The following is a 19,703-nucleotide window of genomic DNA, read 5'->3' on the forward strand; positions in this document are numbered from 1 at the left end:
ATAGTAAATAAATAGCCACTGGAGAGAAAATTTCAAGTTCTCTTAGATTTAAAATTACGGGGGGTGTTTGTTTTGTTTTGTTTTGTTTTGTTTTTTCTTAAAAATACTCTGTAATTTGAAGTGTATTCTAATATAGGAAAATGTTTAAATATAAAAAATGCTTAGGATTCCTTTTCTGTGTCACAGCATTGTAATCTCCACACTAGAATCGCTACATGTACCTGTTAAAATGAAATTAAAACTTTTTTTAATATAATAAATTAACAAAATTCCTTACCTTTTGTGTGTAAGTATACTGCAGCTTTCAATTTCTTAAACAGTCTATTCACAATAAAGGACCAGCTGTATTTTTTTTTTTTTAAATGGAATCAACATGGCAGAAGAAAAAGCACAAATTAAGTGAGAATTAGACTGCATAAATTTCTTTCCCTGGAGGTTTTAGAAAGTATTAGAAATTAGATATTAGAAGAAAAGCTGTTTGCTGAGTAACGTACTTGACATTATATAAAGCAGCTAGAAAGGATGTGAAATTGCTTTGCCATTCAAAAAGAAAGTAAAACAGACTAGAGAATAAAAAACTTCCAAATATTGAAAAGCAAGCACTTAATAAGCAGAACGGAGCTTTATTTTTGTAACCTGGCAAAATGAGTTGTGTTTATTTCCTCCCTCATTTTGCCAGTATTCTCTGGGGAGAAAAAAGTTAAAATAGAAAATAAGAACCAGAAGAGTAAGTGCTTCAGTCATGTAAGACACCACTGATGTTTGCTAGCAATTTTTGCAGCCTTTCTTTTTAGTTTATGTATTTATTTGTTTCTATTTAATTGTATTTTTTTATTCTCTAATTTATGTGTTAATGTAGCCACAGACTCACTCACTTGTCATGAAAAGATAAGATGTTTGACCTGGCCAGATGGTAATGTTCTTCAGCAGTTAAAGTCTGTGCTTTCCCACAGAGTTGATGAGATTGTAGGTGCTCCCTAATACTGCCCAGGCTTGTTTCTGTCATGTAAAAATTGTACCATCTGAAAAGTCCTGTTTTCACCCTACCAGTGTGAAAGCCTCTACTGGGTATATCAATAGAAACAGGCTCTTCATTTTTAGCCAGCCATGCACCAAAAAGATCAGGAGATTAATAATCAGGAAAACGGGGTCTGAGTCTTTACTACTGCTTACCAACTCCATGAAAAAGGATTTCACTTAACCTCACTGAGCCTTGGTTTATTTATAAAATGGAGATAATGATCAATTTCACAGATAGCAATTTATTGAAAGAATCTGACATTTTTTACAAATTGTAAATGATTGTTCCAATATCATTGTAATTCATCTGTCACCACTGGTGATGCAGCCTGTCAGCTCTTACTTTGCTTCTACTGCTTGTAATCAAGTAGAGTGGAGTGGGTACTGAAATGGTAGCATTCAACAGGAGAAAAGGAGATAGAGGAGAGATTTGTAGGGCATAGCTGAAAGAGGTGGAAGTAAGACCAAAAATTAGAATATGATTAGAAGCAGTTTGACTTATAGAGTTAGACAAACATCCCCCAAAGATCAAGTAAAGCACTCTGGACTGCATGGCTTTGTTGGTTTTATTAACTTTTTGTTTTGTTTTTTAAGAAAGGCCAACTGCAATATTGTCATTGGTAGTCATATCAGATTATTTTTTTTCAAACTAAACTTTGTCACTTATTAATAAGCAAACTCTATATTGGATCCAAGTGTTTGGCCCCAGCAGAATAAATACAGTTTTTCCAGAGCCTTTTTTCTCGCCCCAAGAACTTTGGGTAACTCTGAAATCTAGTGGGGTTGCTCCTTTTTGAGAGAAGAATGGCTAAGAGCATGCAAAAATGCTGTGACAAGCAGTCTTGGGGAGCAAAAGCCTTATAAAGATGAAAAAGTAAGGCAGCAGTTGCCTTGCAAATGCTTGCTTTATTATGGGTTTTTCCTTTTTATTAGCATTTTGTGAGTCAATTGCTCTGTAAATAGTAAGGATATTTCTAAACATAGTACTTATTTTTAAACATCACTTGTATTACCTAATCTTTGGAAATAAATATTAGAAAAATACAAGTTATCCAAATACCTATAGTATTTTGGAGCAAAGTCTGTGGCTAAATGTTAATGTTCTTATGTTTGTCTGTGTGTATGTGCCATCAAAGCAACTCTGCAGCCCTCAAAATGTGAATTGCCGAGATTTAGAGGGCCGGCATTCTACGCCCTTACACTTTGCGGCAGGCTATAATCGTGTGTCTGTTGTGGAGTACCTTCTACACCACGGTGCCGACGTCCATGCCAAAGACAAAGGGTATGTGTCAGGATCCAGCTGTTTGGATTCATTCTTTTGAGACTTGAAAAAAAATAAAAATATTTTAATATTTTTAAAGTCTTTGATTGTTTTCCCTATTTTAAAAAAGTAATGCATGTGTTTTAAAGTTTAAAAAATAAATTAAAACATAGAAATGTATAGAAAGTAAAATTTCACCTCTTAGAGATTAATTACAGCATTAAAATTTTGTTGTAATCCTCCCAATTTTTTAATTGCATGTATTAGTGTGTATGCTGCTGTGGAGTTTGTGGTTGTTTCTAGCATAAATAATGTCATTCCAGACAGTTTGCTTTGCAATTTGTTTTTTTCATCTAGTAGTATATCTTGAATATCTTTCCATATCAGAATTTAATAATTTATCTCCTCCTTTTAATGCCTGTATATAGTATGAATGTGTTTATATAGTTTATAATTTATTGTTTATCCCTTGTTTTGCCATAAAAAAATGTATTTCTTCCAAAAGAAGCCATCCATCCCAAAGTCATCAGTATTAAAATAGAAACATTTTATTTTTTACTAATTCACATTTATATTTTTATATTAGTTTTACTAAATTATTTCTGTTTATCTAGACAGAGTTGTGTACTTTTTAAATATATTTTTATTGATTTTAGAGAGCAAGGGAGAGGGAGAGAGAGAGATAGAAACATCAGTGATAAGAGAGAATCATTGATCAGCTGACTCCTGTATGCCCCCTACTGGAGATTAATCCCGCCACCCCTGACATGTGCCCTTGACCGGAATAGAACCTGGGAACTTATATTCCACAAGCTGACACTCTATCATCCACTGAGCCAAACAAGCTAGGGCTAGACAGAGTTTTTAAAGTAACCATGAAAGTTATTTAGAAATGCAAGAGGAAGTTTTAATTGAAATGAGCTGCTTCTGTGTTAATTTCATGTCATCTCAAAATATAAATAAGTAAGCACCTTTCTATACAATACTGTAGAATTAAACCATACAACTTAGATTTCAACTAACTGTTATGGGACACACCAGACATAAGTATTCAGTAATACTATCACTAGCTCTTTCAAAATATTACAGTGTTCTGGAGAGCAACATTTGTTAATATTGCCCATTTTTAGCAATTAGAATTTTGATCTCAAAACATTAAAAAGAAGGGGAAAAAAGCATGATCTCTAAATAAAAAGGCACTTGTACCTAGTTTGTTCCATTTCTTAAGTGCAACTAAAACTTACCCTTTTGATGCACCTTTTTTATGGGAACATTTTTGGTCTCTTTAAACCAGGGGTCCTCAAACTTTTTAAAGTGGGGGCCAGATCACGGTCCCTCAGAGAGCTGAAGGGCCGGACTATATGAACTACTAATTCCTACTGTAACACCTCGGCTGCGCTCACTGCCCAAAAAACCTGGCGGGCCGGATCAGACTCCTCTGCGGGCCGCATGTGGCCCGCGAGCCGTAGTTTGAAGACCCCTGCTTTAAACTATCAGCTGCCTTCTCATCAGAACGTAGAATCCTCTCAGAATAGTTTGCTCATAATGAGGCAGCTAGATTCTCTTATCTGACTGGAGTTTATGGTTCACATAATGATCTTCTTTAACAAATACTTAAGTTTCTTTGTCACTTAGATTTTGAGTTTTCATTGCTTGGCACCTAAATATTTAAACTTTTGCACAGGAAAAAAACAAAAAACACCTAAAGGTAGAATTTGCCTAAATAAATAACCTAAATTGCATTGTATATTTTCTAAGATTGCAGTTATCATTAGGAAAACCCAGATGAGAGAACATTTGAGAGATGATAAATTTAATTATTGAGTAGTTATTGCTAAAATCACTTTGTAGTGTTGCTTTATATTGTTAACATGAAACCTAAATTAAAAGTATTGTGATGGGCCGAAACTGGTTTGGCTCAGTGGACGGAGGGTCGGCCTGCGGACTGAAGGATCCCGGGTTCGATTCCAGTCAAGGGCATGTACCTTGGTTGCAGGCACATCCCCAGTAGGGGCTGTGCAAGAGGCAGGTGATCGATGATTCTCTCTCATCGATGTTTCTAGCTCTCTATCCCTCTCCCTGCCTCTCTGTAAAAAATCAATAAAATATATATATTTTAAAAAATATTGTGATGGAAGCTCTGGCCAGTTAGCTCAGTTGGTTAGAGCATCATCCCAATATGCCAAGGTTGCCATTTCCATCCCCTAACAGGACACATACAAGAATTAACCTCTCCCTCCCTCTCTTTCTCTAAATCAATAAAATAAAAAGAAAGTATTGGGATAGAACGTGTGTGTGTGTGTGTGTGTGTGTGTGTGTGTGTGTGTGTGTGTGTGTGTTTTAAGAATAAGGATTGCTAAATTTATGTCTTTCACCAAGAAACTATGGAAAGTCTTTATATTGAAAGGGACATCTTAAAAATTATTAATCCTCACTTGGAAATGGATGACTATATCTTCAAGACCAGAGTAGAATTTTCTAAGTGAGTCTTTAGTATGGCCGATGCCATAGAAAAATTTCATTATTATTTTCATAAGTATCATTTTAACTCAAAAGGTTTATCATATGTCTTAAAAATAATTTTCTTCTGTTTAGTGGTCTGGTGCCCCTTCATAATGCTTGTTCATATGGACACTATGAAGTAGCTGAGCTTTTAGTAAGGCATGGGGCTTCTGTCAATGTGGCGGACTTATGGAAATTTACCCCTCTACATGAAGCAGCAGCTAAAGGAAAATATGAAATCTGCAAGCTCCTTTTAAAAGTATGTAATTTTAAAAATTATAAAGTATAAAGTAATTATATTTATTTTTGGTTAGTATATAAAATTGCATCAAGGTAAATTCTGTTATGTACAATAAGTGCTATAGAGACGATTACCCTTTCCGTTTTGGGGGATGTTTAAGTGTGGTATCACGATACGTGCATAGCTTTGAGTAGTGTCTGAAGTACCTTCGAACTGATTTGATTAAGTTCAGATAATTATAGCTCATCAAGGCAGGTTTTGGAAAGAGTTGAATTAGTTTGCATTGCTTATCTAATACTTACAGTATTAATATCAGAAAACATTTAAAGAAAAACAAGTTTTTTATCAAGTTTGATTTTTTTTTTTTTTTTTTACTGGCTACTTTATTATTGTTAATAAACTCATTCCTCATTATTAAACTATATATTTTATAAAAACTTTATTTTAAAATCAGATTTTAATTAAAATGTAAGATAATCTAAACAAAGTTATTTATATAAATTTTTTATTATACATGAAATAGTAGAACTAGTAGTTAATGTGAAACTAAACAATTTTGGGTTCTTTTTAAAGGATGTGAAAAATGACCAGACATGTATTTCTCTCTCTCTCTCTCTGTCTGTCTCTCTCTCTCTCTCTCTGTCTGTCTCTCCTTCTCTCTCTCCTTCTCTCTCTTTCTCTCTCTCTCTCTAACTAGAGAAAAACTTGTCCTGGGTTAAATATAAATAAAATTCTTCCTCCACCATTCTTATGGCATCAAATATATTATTATGAGTATTGAGAATAACACTGTATTTGATGCGCATTTCTATTATCACTGGCTAGCAAGTCACTGTGAATTCATTGTCTATCTTGTATCTTTCAAATTTCTGCAGTGGGCCGGTAGCAGACTGTCATAATAAATATTCTTGACTTTTATTTACTCTATTTTATAGTATATGTATGATTGAACTCTTAAAAGCAAATTAATTGTTAATACATTTATACCTAATTTCATGATAGGTGTTAAGACTTACAATAAAAATATTTTAAAATTACCAAACTTTCTTCTGCATTTAGAATTAAGTACTTTTTCTACTTGTGTATTTTCCTCTTTTTTTCTTCTTTTTCATGATATTCACTGAATATCTTTATGTAATTGAAATCTGATCAAAATTAACATTCAGACTATTCTCAAAAGGAAACGGTGTTTCTAAAGACAGTTTGAAGTCTGTGAAAGTATATTGGATGAAAAGTAAAAGATACTTAGTATTTTGCCATTTCACCATCCTTAGACTTAGGGCTTTGGTTAAGTAGTAGTTAGAAAGTTGATCCAGTATACTGCTAACTAAGTAGGGAATTTGAAAAATATAACAGGATACTTCTCTGTTGTTAAAAATGCATGAAGAATAGATAACTTTCCTTGGATGAGTGAAGGTGAAGTTAAATAAAAAAAACCTGAAGAAAAATACTATGGAAAGTACAAACCCATTTTTTTTTTTTCCTTTGTAGCATGGAGCAGATCCAACTAAGAAGAACAGAGATGGAAACACACCTTTAGATTTGGTTAAAGAAGGAGACACAGATATTCAGGACTTACTAAGAGGAGATGCTGCCTTGCTGGATGCTGCCAAGAAGGGCTGCCTGGCAAGAGTGCAAAAACTCTGCACCCCAGAGAACATCAACTGCAGAGACACCCAGGGGAGAAACTCAACCCCTCTGCACCTGGCAGGTAGGCATCATGCGCATGCCTAAGCCTCCTTGCCCTTCTTTGGTACCTAATATAGATTCCTGGGAGATGAAAGGATTGTTGAGCATAAAGAGTACTACTTAGAAAATCCTTTTGATTGGCATAATTTTATATAATTTTTTTACTGTAAAGCTTCTTAATTATGTAATCATAGTATTAGCTTTTAAAGCAAAATGTATTATAACTTTAACATTTTTCCAATCCTTATTATTTATATACAATTTTTTTTCCTTTAAACTGACATGTTTGCCTTTTTTTACTCTAACAGCCGGCTACAATAACCTGGAAGTAGCGGAATATCTTCTAGAGCATGGAGCAGACGTTAATGCCCAAGACAAAGGTGGCTTAATTCCTCTTCATAATGCAGCGTCCTATGGGGTGAGCATGCTAAAGTTCAAGTCTAGAAAACTTTACTGACATTTACTGTTTTGTTAAATGTATACTATGTATGAAATAAGTAGATAATTTAGCACAATTATAATTTTCTATTCAGAATGTTTCTAGCCTTCCCAATTAAGCTCAACTCTCTTTTTGGCCAAGGACCACACTTTTTATAGTACAACTAGAGGCCCAATGCACGAAATTTGTGCAAGGGCCTTGATCCCGTCCCCCGCCCATTACAGCTTTGTCCAGAATGAAGGACTTCCAGAAGGACATCCAGTCTAATTAGCATATTACGTTTTTATTATTATAGAAGATCATAGTTCTGTAATGGCTGTTCAGTTAATACTTATTGATACAAATAATACTCTATCACAAGTAGATTTTAGAAATTATAAAAACCAGGAATCCTTTGTAGGTATGGAAATTGTGGTTGCTTATGTTTATCCACATTTTTTAAATAACCAAGTAAATGGTTGAATTATTGGTATATATAGTCTCATAGAATTTGAATTGACTACCTAAAAGCCCACAGCCATGCTCTCAAAGCACTGTAACGAATCATCAGCCAAAAGAGGAAGAGGAATGTATGGGCTGCCTTGGTGCCAGATGTTGGAACTGACTGCCTGGAGTCACTATGGGCCACGTCAGGCCCAGTGATCACATGGGAAGAGCATGAACGCTGCTGTGCTTGTCTGCTCATCCACTTAGCCCATATTGGGATATAGAACTCCAGATGCCAGATTGTGGGTCAGAAGAGAAATGTTTGTTTTTAAGTTAGGCCTGAATATGTTAGAAGGCTAAATAAAAATGTTAAATTTTCCCATGAAGAATTGGGACTATAGGATAAAGTAATAATTGTGGAATTGATATTCTGGAGGAGGCAAGGAAGGATGTAGTCCAGAATACAGGGAGGGCGGGTAGGGTAAATACTCCTTTTATAGAATAAATGTCTTCATAGAGATCTAAAGGGAATGAAATGTGAAATAAAGGAAGTGTATGTGATGGAGCTTTGCCCGGTAATCTTTCTTAACTCTTCACATCTTTTTCTTTTCTTCAGCATGTGGACATAGCAGCATTATTGATAAAATACAACACATGTGTAAATGCAACAGATAAGTGGGCTTTTACTCCTCTTCATGAAGCAGCCCAAAAAGGAAGGACCCAGTTATGTGCCCTCCTCCTAGCGCATGGAGCAGATCCGACTATGAAGAATCAAGAAGGTCAGACACCCTTAGATCTGGCAACAGTAAGTCCTCATTTCAAAATTCTCACACTTGCTTTTTTTATACTCTTCAGAGATGACATTACATTGTAGGGCCTAGCAGGGCCATTAGTATTGAAATGCATATTTCACTTAGAATAAGAACAGACTTCCTTCCTTCTGAAATTTTTTTAATTTGCTTTTTTTTAATATACTTTGAAACTGTTAAGAAAAACTAAGTAGTATAAGCTAATGTAATTCTTTTTGACAAGTTTATCTTGGAGGGAAAAGATGAATCATAGAAAAATACATATTTAGAGTGTATTCTCAAAGAATCACACTCATAAAAGTATCTTAAGCCTTTTACATTAGGTGTATTACTCTAGAGCTGCGGTCAAAAACTGCAGCTCGCGAGACACATGTGGCTCTTTGGCCCCTTGAGTGTGGCTCTTCCACAAAATACCACAAAAAAGGCCTGGGCGAGTCTATTTTGAAGAAGTGGCCTTAGAAGAAGTTTTAAGTTTAAAAAATGTGGCTCTCATAAGAAATTTCAATCGTTGTACTGTTGATATTTGGCTCTGTTGACTAATGAGTTTGCCGACCGCTGCTCTAGAGCAACTGTTATTCATGATAATTTGCCTGAGGCTTTGGGATAGTTAGAAAAAAATTACTTCTGGGCAATATATTATTCTTCTGAAGATGGAAAAATAAACTGATATATTATAGAAATATTTTTAAAACTAAGAATTATGTTTTTGTGGTTAAATATTATGTAACTACAAGGTTAAAACACGCATTATCTTCCTGAAGTTTCTGAAAATCTGGGAGTTAATAATGTTCACAATATCTAACCATATTTTTAGGCCAAAAATACATTTCCAAGCCACATTCTATTTCATGTATCTATTGCTAAGTAACAAATGATTTTAAAACACTTAGTAGCTTAACCAAAATTGAGTGAGTGGCTTAATACAGTGATTCTGTGGGCTGACTGGGTTCAGTGAGGTAGTTCTGCTGTCTGTGCACTTACCTTACCGGGACCTCAGATGAAGCTGCAGTGTCCAGGATGGCCTTTCATCCTACAGGGCCTCTCTGCGTGCTATGCATCACTCAGAAGTCTAACCCAAACTTCTTTACAGCATGGAGGATGGCTTCTAAGGAAGGAAAAGTAGAAGCTGTCAGTCCTTTTAAATCCTGGCTCAGAGCCTCAGACCATCACTTCCTCTGCATTCTATTTCTCACAGCAATTGATGGGCAAGCCAGATTCTGGAGAAGGGAACAGACATGCATCAGGGAGGGATGAATGTCCGGCCCTTTGGGAGCTGTCGGACACAGCCTCTGACACCAGTTATGGCAAAAACTATAAAGTTCATGAATAGCTAGCCAAATTAAAGTACTGTTCCTCTAAAATTTCAGTAGATTTTAATTGTGCCTTAAATCATGTGCACTAAATAGCTGAACAAAAACTGTTGTAGTTGCTTAAGTATAAACAAAATACAGTAAATAAATATGGAAACTAATTCTAAAGCAAAGATTTAAAATCAACACTCTAAAATGTGCTTTTTTAAATGAAAGATGAAATATTTTTAACTCTTCACATCTTTATTAACTTGCATATCCTTTAAATACATGTGTAATCTGAACAATTGTGTGTACACTTTTCACTTAATGTTAAAAGTGTTTTCAGGAGTCAACATAGTTCACATTCGTAGATATTTTTTCTCATAGCTAACTTTTTTTTTTTTTTTTTGTAGTCTGGCCAGAACACTTATTCTACTCTCAGCAAATTTCAAGTATATAATAGTGTTCTTAATTATAGTCTTCAAACTTTGCATTCAATGCTCAAAAAATGAAATACTTTTTTAATTAATAGTTTCTCCAGTTCTACCTACTGAAACCATATAGTCTTCAGAGCTGTGGATGAGAAAAGGGAAGAAGAAGAAATGACTAAAAACAAATAGGAGATAATGAGGCATTTATTGGAGGGGAAAAAGTCACAATGTACTTTCGGCTTTAGTGAAAAGCTTACCACTTTAAAATGTATATTTTTGTGCTTTTTGTATCACTTTTAGGCTGACGATATCAGAGCTTTGCTGATAGATGCCATGCCCCCAGAGGCCTTACCTACCTGTTTTAAACCTCAGGCTACTGTAGTGAGTGCCTCTCTCATCTCACCAGCATCCACGCCCTCCTGCCTGTCCGCTGCCAGCAGCATAGATAACCTCACTGTCCCTTTAGCGGAATTGGCAGTAGGAGGGGCGTCCAACGCAGGGGATGGTGCAGCAGGCACAGAAAGGAAGGAAGGAGAAGGTGAGTATGCCCTGCAAATACTTATTTGGTTCTTGTCTTTTGTTTGTTTTATGTAACAGATTCCCTTTTTTTCTATTGGTAATCATTGCACACCTCACTTACAGATATCTTAACTCTCTGTAGGTTTTCATATATACAGCAGCTTATGAGAAATATGTCTTCATAGAATGAATGTCTTGGCACGCACGTTGTTACATGTTTATGTCTCAGTACAACAATTTCCAACCATAGTATTACTAAGTCTTATTATTGAATATATCAGGAAAAACAGATTATTTAAGGAATGAAACTAAACTGGTAGCTGATAACTTTGGAATTTTATATCAGTAGTTGAATATTACACTAAAAGCGTTATGTTATGCACTATAATATTAAAATTAATATAAATACTACTGATTTGATGAAGATAAACTGCTTTTACTTATCAACAAAATTCAGAAATAACTTGAAGTATCTGAATGAAATTTAGGATTATTTTATGTTATGTAAAGATATCTGCACAGCCACCAGTGTCAGAGAGCCGTGGCTTTAAAAAATAGTAGAACTTCCTTTAGATTGATAAACTTTTTTCTGAAACTTTTTGTCTGTTTTAGTTGCGGGTCTTGACATGAATATCAGCCAATTTCTAAAAAGCCTTGGTCTTGAACACCTTCGGGACATCTTTGAAACAGAACAGGTAAGCTCTCTTGAGTCTTTTAATATTAAGAGTTATTTTTCACTCCTTTTTTTCTTCTAAACTGCTGTTTTTATACCAATAAATTTCTAAGGAAACCAGGAGAAATTCAGTATTTTATATCTCTCCCCAAAATGGTCTAACAGATTATGGGAGTCTTTCATTATTTGTCACTTCTATATAAGCAGTCTGGTGTAATATGTTTGATTACATGTCATAACTTAGACCATGAAACCACCTTAAAAGAATTTTTTTAAATCATTATTTTCTTTCCAAAAATTGTTGGCACTTATTCATCTCATTATGATGGGTTATTGTGAGGCACAAATGAGGTAATTATTTTATGATTGGAGCTATATAGTGAACAAATACTGTAATTTGCTTACCTGGTTTCTGCTTCTTCCAGAAAAGTACTATACATGTTAATTCAGAAAAGCTTAAGCATTGTATGAATTAAAGCTACCACATAGATATTAAATCCTGTTTTTACATCATTCCTTATTTGAACTGAATTTAGAATATTTCGAAGGAAAACAGTGGGATGTCAATAATGCAAACCTTGTGCATGGTTCCAAATTATGTTAAAATCCCATCTAGCTAAACATATAAAGGTTCCTACTATATAATGAACTGTTTGTCTCAAAGATGTGTATTTTACAATAGAACTGTTGCTTTTTAAAGGCTGCTGAAAACTTCCTTTGGGTGATTGGAAGTGAATAGCCCATTTTGTGCAGTGGAGCAATTATTTTTTAAATGGCCATTTAGGAGCAGTATAGCAAATTATTTCCAAAGACTGAGTGATGAATGCTTGTTGTACTGAGAAGATCAGACTCATTATATAATATTTCATTCTCACAATAAAAATCAAATCAAAAGAGCTCCAGGCCTAATTTGTCAGTCTTTTAAATGTTGTGTACAAGTTGTAAAGGTAGAGAAGCTATGGAATGATGAAAAGTATTTCATTTGAGTTCAAAAAGGGGTATCTGTAAAAAGATTTCTCAGTTTTCCAGTTTTTCTTTTTTGAAAGAAAAAATCAAAGGCTAATCTTGTGAAGTAGTATTTGGATGGTCACAGAACCAGTTTTTTCTGAGCTGGAAAATTGCTTGTTCACCCCTCAAGAAATGTGGTCAGCCATGATTTCATCCTGTACATTCAGAACGTTGCCACTCGATGGCTGTAGAGTCTGTCACAGTTACTTTTAGTCAACTAAAGAATTAGGTAATTTTGGATTATCTATATAAAATTTTGTTTCACTTTTCAGATTACCTTAGATGTATTGGCTGATATGGGTCATGAAGAGTTGAAAGAAATAGGTATCAATGCATATGGACACCGCCATAAACTAATTAAAGGAGTAGAAAGACTCTTAGGTGGACAACAAGGTAAGCTATTCAGAAAAAATTAATTTCAGGTGTTTGTGGTAACAAGATAAATATCAGGGCTGGCATCTGAACTCAGGTGGTCTGACCCCAGAGCTCATATGTTCGACTGCCTTCCCATCCCACCTACTGGCTCTGCTCTCCCTCTAATTGCCTTAGTTGGAATTGAGTCAGTTTTCCCTCACTCACAAACTTTATATCTTAAATGTCTCCAGAATCTACACTTTTATCCTTTTCCACTGCTGTGACCTAATCCAAGTCACCATCATCTCTTCTAGAATATCACAACCACCTTCCAGCTTATCTTCAACCTTCACCTTCTCCTCCCTTCTGTACCTTCCCTGAAATGTTACCAGGAGACTCCTTTCAACATGACTTGGGGTCATATCATTTCATTGCTTAAAACCCTTCAACAGAATCCTGTTACTTTTAGGATAAAGTCAGACATTTACAACATGACTTTTCATAATCTGACCTCTTTTTCCTCACCTTGAATCTTTCTTCCTCCCGTACACTTGTCAGCTCTGTCTTTTGCCATCACACTTTGCTGTTGCAAGCCTCCTATCTTTGTTCTTTGTATTCCTCTGTGTTTATCGTTTCTCTATTTGTTAGAAGTGCTTCCGCTATAGGAAAGCAAGAGGAAAAAAAATAAATAATTGGAATTAGTCAATTAGTCTGCAGGACTCATACAATTGCAAGAATGACATGAAACTAAATGTTAGCAATTTTGATCTTGAGTCATTTTTACTTATCTGTATTAAAGGAACAAGGATAATGAAATTAATAATAATAATGTATTTTAAACTTACTATGAGTGACCATTTGAAGTCATCTCACAGAGTTCTTAGAAAAGGATAATTCTTATATTTTAGACCTGAATACATTATAATTACAGTGTGTTTCTCTTTTGTATCAAACATAACTTCATGAATGTTCATGATTAAATTTAATTAGACAAGTAATTATTGAACCCTGCTGTGTGTACTAGGGACTCTTTAAGAACAGATAAAATTGATGCCCAAACATATCTCCATTATTCACATGTCTTTGGATGTACTTGATTTATATAATTGTACATATTAGGTTCAAAATGCAAATAGTTTAGACTTTTTTTAAAATATCAATTACTTATGACAAAGTCTTCCCTAAAATAGAACCTGCATAGTGTGGACTCCTGTTAACTATGTTAACTTTTTTTTCCCTGCAGGCACCAACCCTTATTTGACTTTTCACTGTGTTAATCAGGGAACTATTTTGCTGGATCTTGCTCCAGAGGATAAGGAATATCAGTCAGTAGAAGAAGAGGTAATGTACATCAGAATTTTTAGTTATCTTTTCCTGAAACCTATTTTTCCAGGAGATTAGGGAAGCTTGTCTCACTTTGACTTACACTTGCCTATGAATTATTCTGTCTCCCTTAGCCATTGTGGAGGAATATTGCCAAAATAAGAATAGGACTATGGATTAGAATTCTGCCACATGGCTTCACATTGTGAGCCTAGGGTTTCCAGTGGATGGCTCTGATCTGTCTTTTTATTCTGTAGACTTTCTTGAAACCCATGTAAGTAAGGACCCTGTTAGGAATATATATATATAGATATAGATATAGATATAGATATAGATATAGATATAGATATAGATATAGATATAGATATAAATAGATAGATAGATAGATAGATATAGATATAGATATAGATATATATATATATGTTATTTTTTTTTTTTCTGAAATGCTACCTAAAAATAATATGGAGTAAGGAAGGATCTTGCCTCCTAGATAGCAAATATCTTTTCAACTTGATTTTTATGAAGTGTTACAGAACATGATTATAAAATAATATGCCTAATTTTCACATATGCATAGAAAGTATGCCTCATGACTGGAGTCACCTTTCATTTCTTCAATCACAATGATTTTAGTAAGGCAGTTTGTCCGAACCTACTGGTAGAAGGGTGCCATAGAGATTCCCTTTCTACCAATGGCTTCTGCCTCGCTCTAACACAGAATAAATTATTTTGCATGGAAAGTCAAGCCTACATTTTTGTTGTTTTTCTTCTTTTTAATTAGTGCTTTTATTATTCCCGTTCCGGAAACTCAGGGCAGTTACCTTAGGCTAGTATTTCAGCTCATCCTTGAGCCAGTTTTTCAGGAAAGTGTCATGTTTCCTAGTGTCTTATTTCCTAATCTCCTAGTAGTTAATAAATTCTGATAATAATGTCAAAATGTGGTAAGTAACTTCAGAAATGGAGTGGTGAGTTAGAGCATTAACCCTTTGAGTTGGTTCTATAAAAAATTTAGATGTTCAAAACATTTTACTTTTCTATAATAATTCTTTTTAATTTGGAAAGTGGAAGAAGGATGAGTAGTATTGAGAAGGAAGTTATTCCACTTAGTTACATGTGATAGTCAACTTCCACTGGTCTGTAGAATATGAAATATTTCACCTAAAAAACAAAAATTATTGATTTCTACAAAATTCTTTGTTTATTTTTAGTATTTACTGTATAATAGTAAAATATTAATAGAATATGAGGAGTTTTAGTTTGACTTAGTCACAATGTTGCTTCCATTCTCAATAACATTAAATAGTCATGTAGGGGACTTAATGTGATGTTTTGTTTCTCCCTTACGTTTACTGAAAAATCTTTCAAAGCTTTTATTTAAAAAGGAAAAGAAAATGTAGCTGTTTGATATTTATGTTTATGATTATTTTCTCACCACAAATACTTATATATTAAACTTGTTGATCAATTTATAGTGACTCATTTACTTATAAGTGCTAAATGTTGAAGAAATGTAATAGAAGTTGACAACAGAAAGAGTATCTTTAGAATATACCCTGGCATATTTTTAAAAGTTATTTTATTTTATTCTGTAGATGCAGAGTACAATTCGAGAACACAGAGATGGTGGTAATGCCGGCGGCATCTTCAATAGATACAATGTCATTCGAGTAAGTTTTTTAAATTTCAGGATGGAAATTGGATTCCAAGGCTTTCAGAAAAGTAAATATAAATATATATTTGGTTTTTAAAGTTATGTTTTCAAATCAAGGATGATCATTCACCAGTTGCCCTGCAGTCACGTGTCACCCTCCTCACTATGATACAGTCTTAACCCTCATTAGAAGTCGAGATACCCAGGAAACATCAAAGCTACACACACAAGGCTAGGTTAGCTGGTATTAGTGATGCTGATATGGTGATGCGATTCCCTGCTCATCCATCAATTCAGACCATAGCTGACAATCATTTTTATCATCATTTCAAAGTAGCAATAAAGGCCTGGATTTTCCCAACTAATTGAGTCAGTGATTATATCAGAATGCATATATCTCCTCATCTCAGTTTCTTAATTAATAATATGGAATAGATGACTGCTATATGCTTTTTTCCAAAGTGATATCATGAAGATGAATAAAGCCTGTTGAGAATCGATTTAATCCTTAGGGTTAATAGACCTGTGGAAATTATATCAGTGCTCATCAGAATTACTCGGGGAGCTTTTTGCAAAATACATATTGACAGCCCCCTGTATCCTAACACTCAATAAGTCTGGGGAGAAGTCTAGAAATAATCTCTTCCCTCCTCCTCCTTTTTTTTATTTTTATTTTTTTTATGTATCTTTATTTTTGAAAGTATTATAGATATGCCCTTTTCCTCCTTTCATTTTTTCTTTCTTTTCTCCACCTCTTCCTCAGGTTGCTCTGAGGTATAGCCAGGTCTAGTGCAGAATAACAAACAAAAACCATACCTGAAAATTATGTCACTAAATAGGCCTAGAGTCATAGAAGCATGAGCAGACTGTTGAACCTCAGAGGGAAGGCAGAGGAGGGTAGGTGGGAAGAGATCAATCAATGAATTTGTATGCATAACCTGTGGACACAGACAATTAAGGGCCTATGCAGGGAGGAGCAAGCTTAAGAGGTTAATAGGGGAGTGGGGAGGAGGACCAATATAATACTTTCAACAATAAAGTTTTTTTTTTTAAGTATTTCACTGAAAACCAGGTTATCAACTGAATTACACTAACCTGGCATCTTTATCGCCTTATATAATAAAGAGCTAATATGCTAATTAGACCAAGTAGCACAACAACCATCTGGAAGACCTTCCGGATTACCTTCTGGATGAAGCCGGGGCTGCAAGGGCCAAGCCCCTTACACTAATTTTGTATATCAGGCCTCTAGTTTTTTAATGATGTTTTAAGCAAACAAAACAAAAATTGGACCTTCCTCTAGAAAAACATACTTTTAATTGAAATCATAAACTGCCAATTAACGTACATTACACTCAATGGCTTCTTTCTTCCGTATTCTTAAAGATTCAAAAAGTTGTCAACAAGAAATTGAGGGAACGATTCTGTCACAGACAAAAGGAAGTGTCTGAAGAGAATCACAACCATCACAATGAGCGCATGTTATTTCATGGTGAGTACCACGCCTGTAATTACATCCCTCGGGCTTTCACAGATCCCAGCAGAATGAAAAGCCTATGTTACTGACTATATTCATCTTATGTTAAAAACTAGGGGCCCAGTGCACGAAATTCATGCATTGGCGGGGGGTAGGGTGTCCTTCAGCCCAGCATGTCCCCTCACACACTGGGAGCCCTCAGGGGATGTCCTACTGACAGCTTAGACCCACTCCCTGTGGGGTGCAGTCTGGCCTCCCTCTGTGGGAGGCAACTGGGCTGATCAGGGGAACACGCCAGCCCCACCACCCCACTGCTGCGGCCACGCCAGTCCCCGCAGCCACCAAGGTGTTTCCCTCAACATCTTTGCTTGGTGAGCACCAGGGGTCCTTGATAAGATTCTAGTACACGATAATTTATGTATAATAGACATCTTACAAAATAAACTTTCTACTTATGTATTATTAACAATGTAATATTAATCTGCCAAGTTTAAATAGTATGTAACTACTTGATCCTTTAGAAAAGAATTCAAAAACTAATTTTACTATCTTTATACTTTTAGGTTCTCCTTTCATTAATGCCATTATTCATAAAGGGTTTGATGAGCGACATGCATACATAGGAGGAATGTTTGGAGCTGGGATTTATTTTGCTGAAAACTCCTCTAAAAGCAACCAGTATGTTTATGGGATTGGAGGAGGAACAGGCTGCCCCACGCACAAAGATCGGTCATGTTATATATGTCACAGGTGAGCATCTTGGCTTTCATGGAATGGTTGCTGTCCTCGGGTTATGAACACTTTCTCAGGCTATGCAGAAGCCACAGTTATTCTCAGTCTTAGTCCTAATGAGTCAGACAGGTTGGAAATTGGGTAGGTATAGTTGGATCAGCCAACCCTAAGAGGAGCAATGATAACGGGGCTGATATTAATGGTGATAAAACCAGATATAGGTCAACCAATCATAGATTACAATGAATCTCCCTCCATCTTGGCTGCTTCTTCCTTAGGCTTCACATTTCTTGCTTCAGAATCAACAAGAAGAGGGTCAGAATTATTTCTTGAGGACAAAGAACCTGGAGCTCTGACTAGAAAGTCATGTTGAACTAAGAGACAACTTCTATAATCAAGTAGAACCTTTAATGTGCTTCTGATATTGCTAGTAATGTCTTCATACAGGATATATAATTGGCCTTTAAAAGTCCAACTTCAGAATATTAATTTTGGAACTATTAAACAAATGAATATTAGCTTTTTAAAAAGGACTTTAAAGCTCAGAAATTGGAGAGAATAGTATACTCCCTCTAAAACCAATGAAAAAAAATTTTCCTTCTCTATTCCCTTCTCTACCCCCTTCCTTGCCAATAGAAAATATACAAGGAATTGTACTTTACAGAGATTGCAGTTTGTTACATTTCTCTTTAAAGTAATCAAATATATTTATTTTTGCAAAATTGGGTTAATAAGAAATCTTGTAATTCAGTTAAAACCTCAAAAAAGACCCATAAACCTTGAAATTCATTATAATTTTTGACCTAAAACGTACCACTTTCCGTTACATTGAAACAGATTGTAATGGTCAGCAGTTCTAAGATGGATGCCATATATACAGAAAGCAATTTCTTTTCATTAGTCTGCTGTGATTGGTAACACACAAAATTTCCCAAGAATACATGACACGCAAAAGTTTCTCTTTGTTGCTTTAAACCTAACTCTTCTGGAACCAAAATAAACTATAAAAGTGAACTTAGGCCCTAACTTGTTTAGCTCAATGGATAGAGCATTGGCTTGCAGACTGAAGGGTCCCAGGTTTGATTCCAGTCAAGGGCATGTGTCCAGATTGCAGGCTTGATCCCCAATAGGGGGCGTGCAAGAGCCAATCAATGATTCTCATCATTAATGTTTCTATCTCCTTTCCTCTCTGAAATAAATAAAAATGCTTAAAAAAAAAAAAAAAAGTGAACCTAGATGAGGATGAACCGTCATTCATTAAAATTAGAAACACGGTTTTTGCCTTAGCCAGGATACCCTAGAAGCAGCCTGAAGCGAAAGTTTATTCGCCAGCATTTTCTTGGAAGTGCAATCCCAGGGAAGCAGGAAGTGAGGTCCAGGAGGAGGCAGGACAGACAGGCTCATTGGGAGCTGGGCACAGTTTCAGGACGAGTGCAATTGGTTGCTCAAGCCAGGAGACATCTTCAGAGAAGCCGTATGAACTAAAACATCTCAGAACAGAACATCGTGGGAGAAAAGATGAATTTATCTGCTGGCTCCTGTCTTGCCTGGGTCAACATTCGCTCCACAGGCCTTTGGTAATTCCTTCAAGCCTCATTTTGGGTTGTTGCATCTGTGGAATGCAGGACAATGCACAAGGCAAGCAGGTGAGCAGGCTGGAGCCATTACTCCCACCTGTGCACTACCCCCTGCAGCCCAGTGGGCCGCTGGGCAGACCCTGCTGCTTTTCCTACCTCCGCAGCAAAGTGAGGCTCTGGGGCAGGAAGCAGAAGGTAGGAGGCAAACCTGTCAGGTCAGGCTTTGTGTGACATATGGACTGGGCGTGGCCCTGGCACTGGGCCCAGCTGGCCTAGTGG

General features: G+C 35.5%; 1 protein-coding gene across 1 annotated transcript in view; it reads left to right on the top strand.

Moving 5' to 3' along the window:
* TNKS (tankyrase) overlaps positions 1-19,703 on the top strand; it is a 150,462-nt gene that overhangs the window by 121,091 nt on the left and 9,668 nt on the right. Inside the window, exons 14-25 of the mRNA XM_084877032.1 lie at positions 2,157-2,302; positions 4,877-5,042; positions 6,516-6,735; positions 7,022-7,131; positions 8,195-8,383; positions 10,411-10,648; positions 11,242-11,324; positions 12,583-12,703; positions 13,908-14,005; positions 15,580-15,654; positions 17,025-17,130; positions 17,679-17,865. Of these exons, the coding sequence (XP_084733158.1) occupies positions 2,157-2,302; positions 4,877-5,042; positions 6,516-6,735; positions 7,022-7,131; positions 8,195-8,383; positions 10,411-10,648; positions 11,242-11,324; positions 12,583-12,703; positions 13,908-14,005; positions 15,580-15,654; positions 17,025-17,130; positions 17,679-17,865 (1,739 nt within the window). The remainder of the gene's footprint in view (positions 1-2,156; positions 2,303-4,876; positions 5,043-6,515; positions 6,736-7,021; positions 7,132-8,194; positions 8,384-10,410; positions 10,649-11,241; positions 11,325-12,582; positions 12,704-13,907; positions 14,006-15,579; positions 15,655-17,024; positions 17,131-17,678; positions 17,866-19,703) is intronic.

Source organism: Pipistrellus hanaki (assembly GCF_964339955.1).
Source record: "Pipistrellus hanaki genome assembly, chromosome: 3".
NCBI lineage: Eukaryota > Metazoa > Chordata > Mammalia > Chiroptera > Vespertilionidae > Pipistrellus > Pipistrellus hanaki.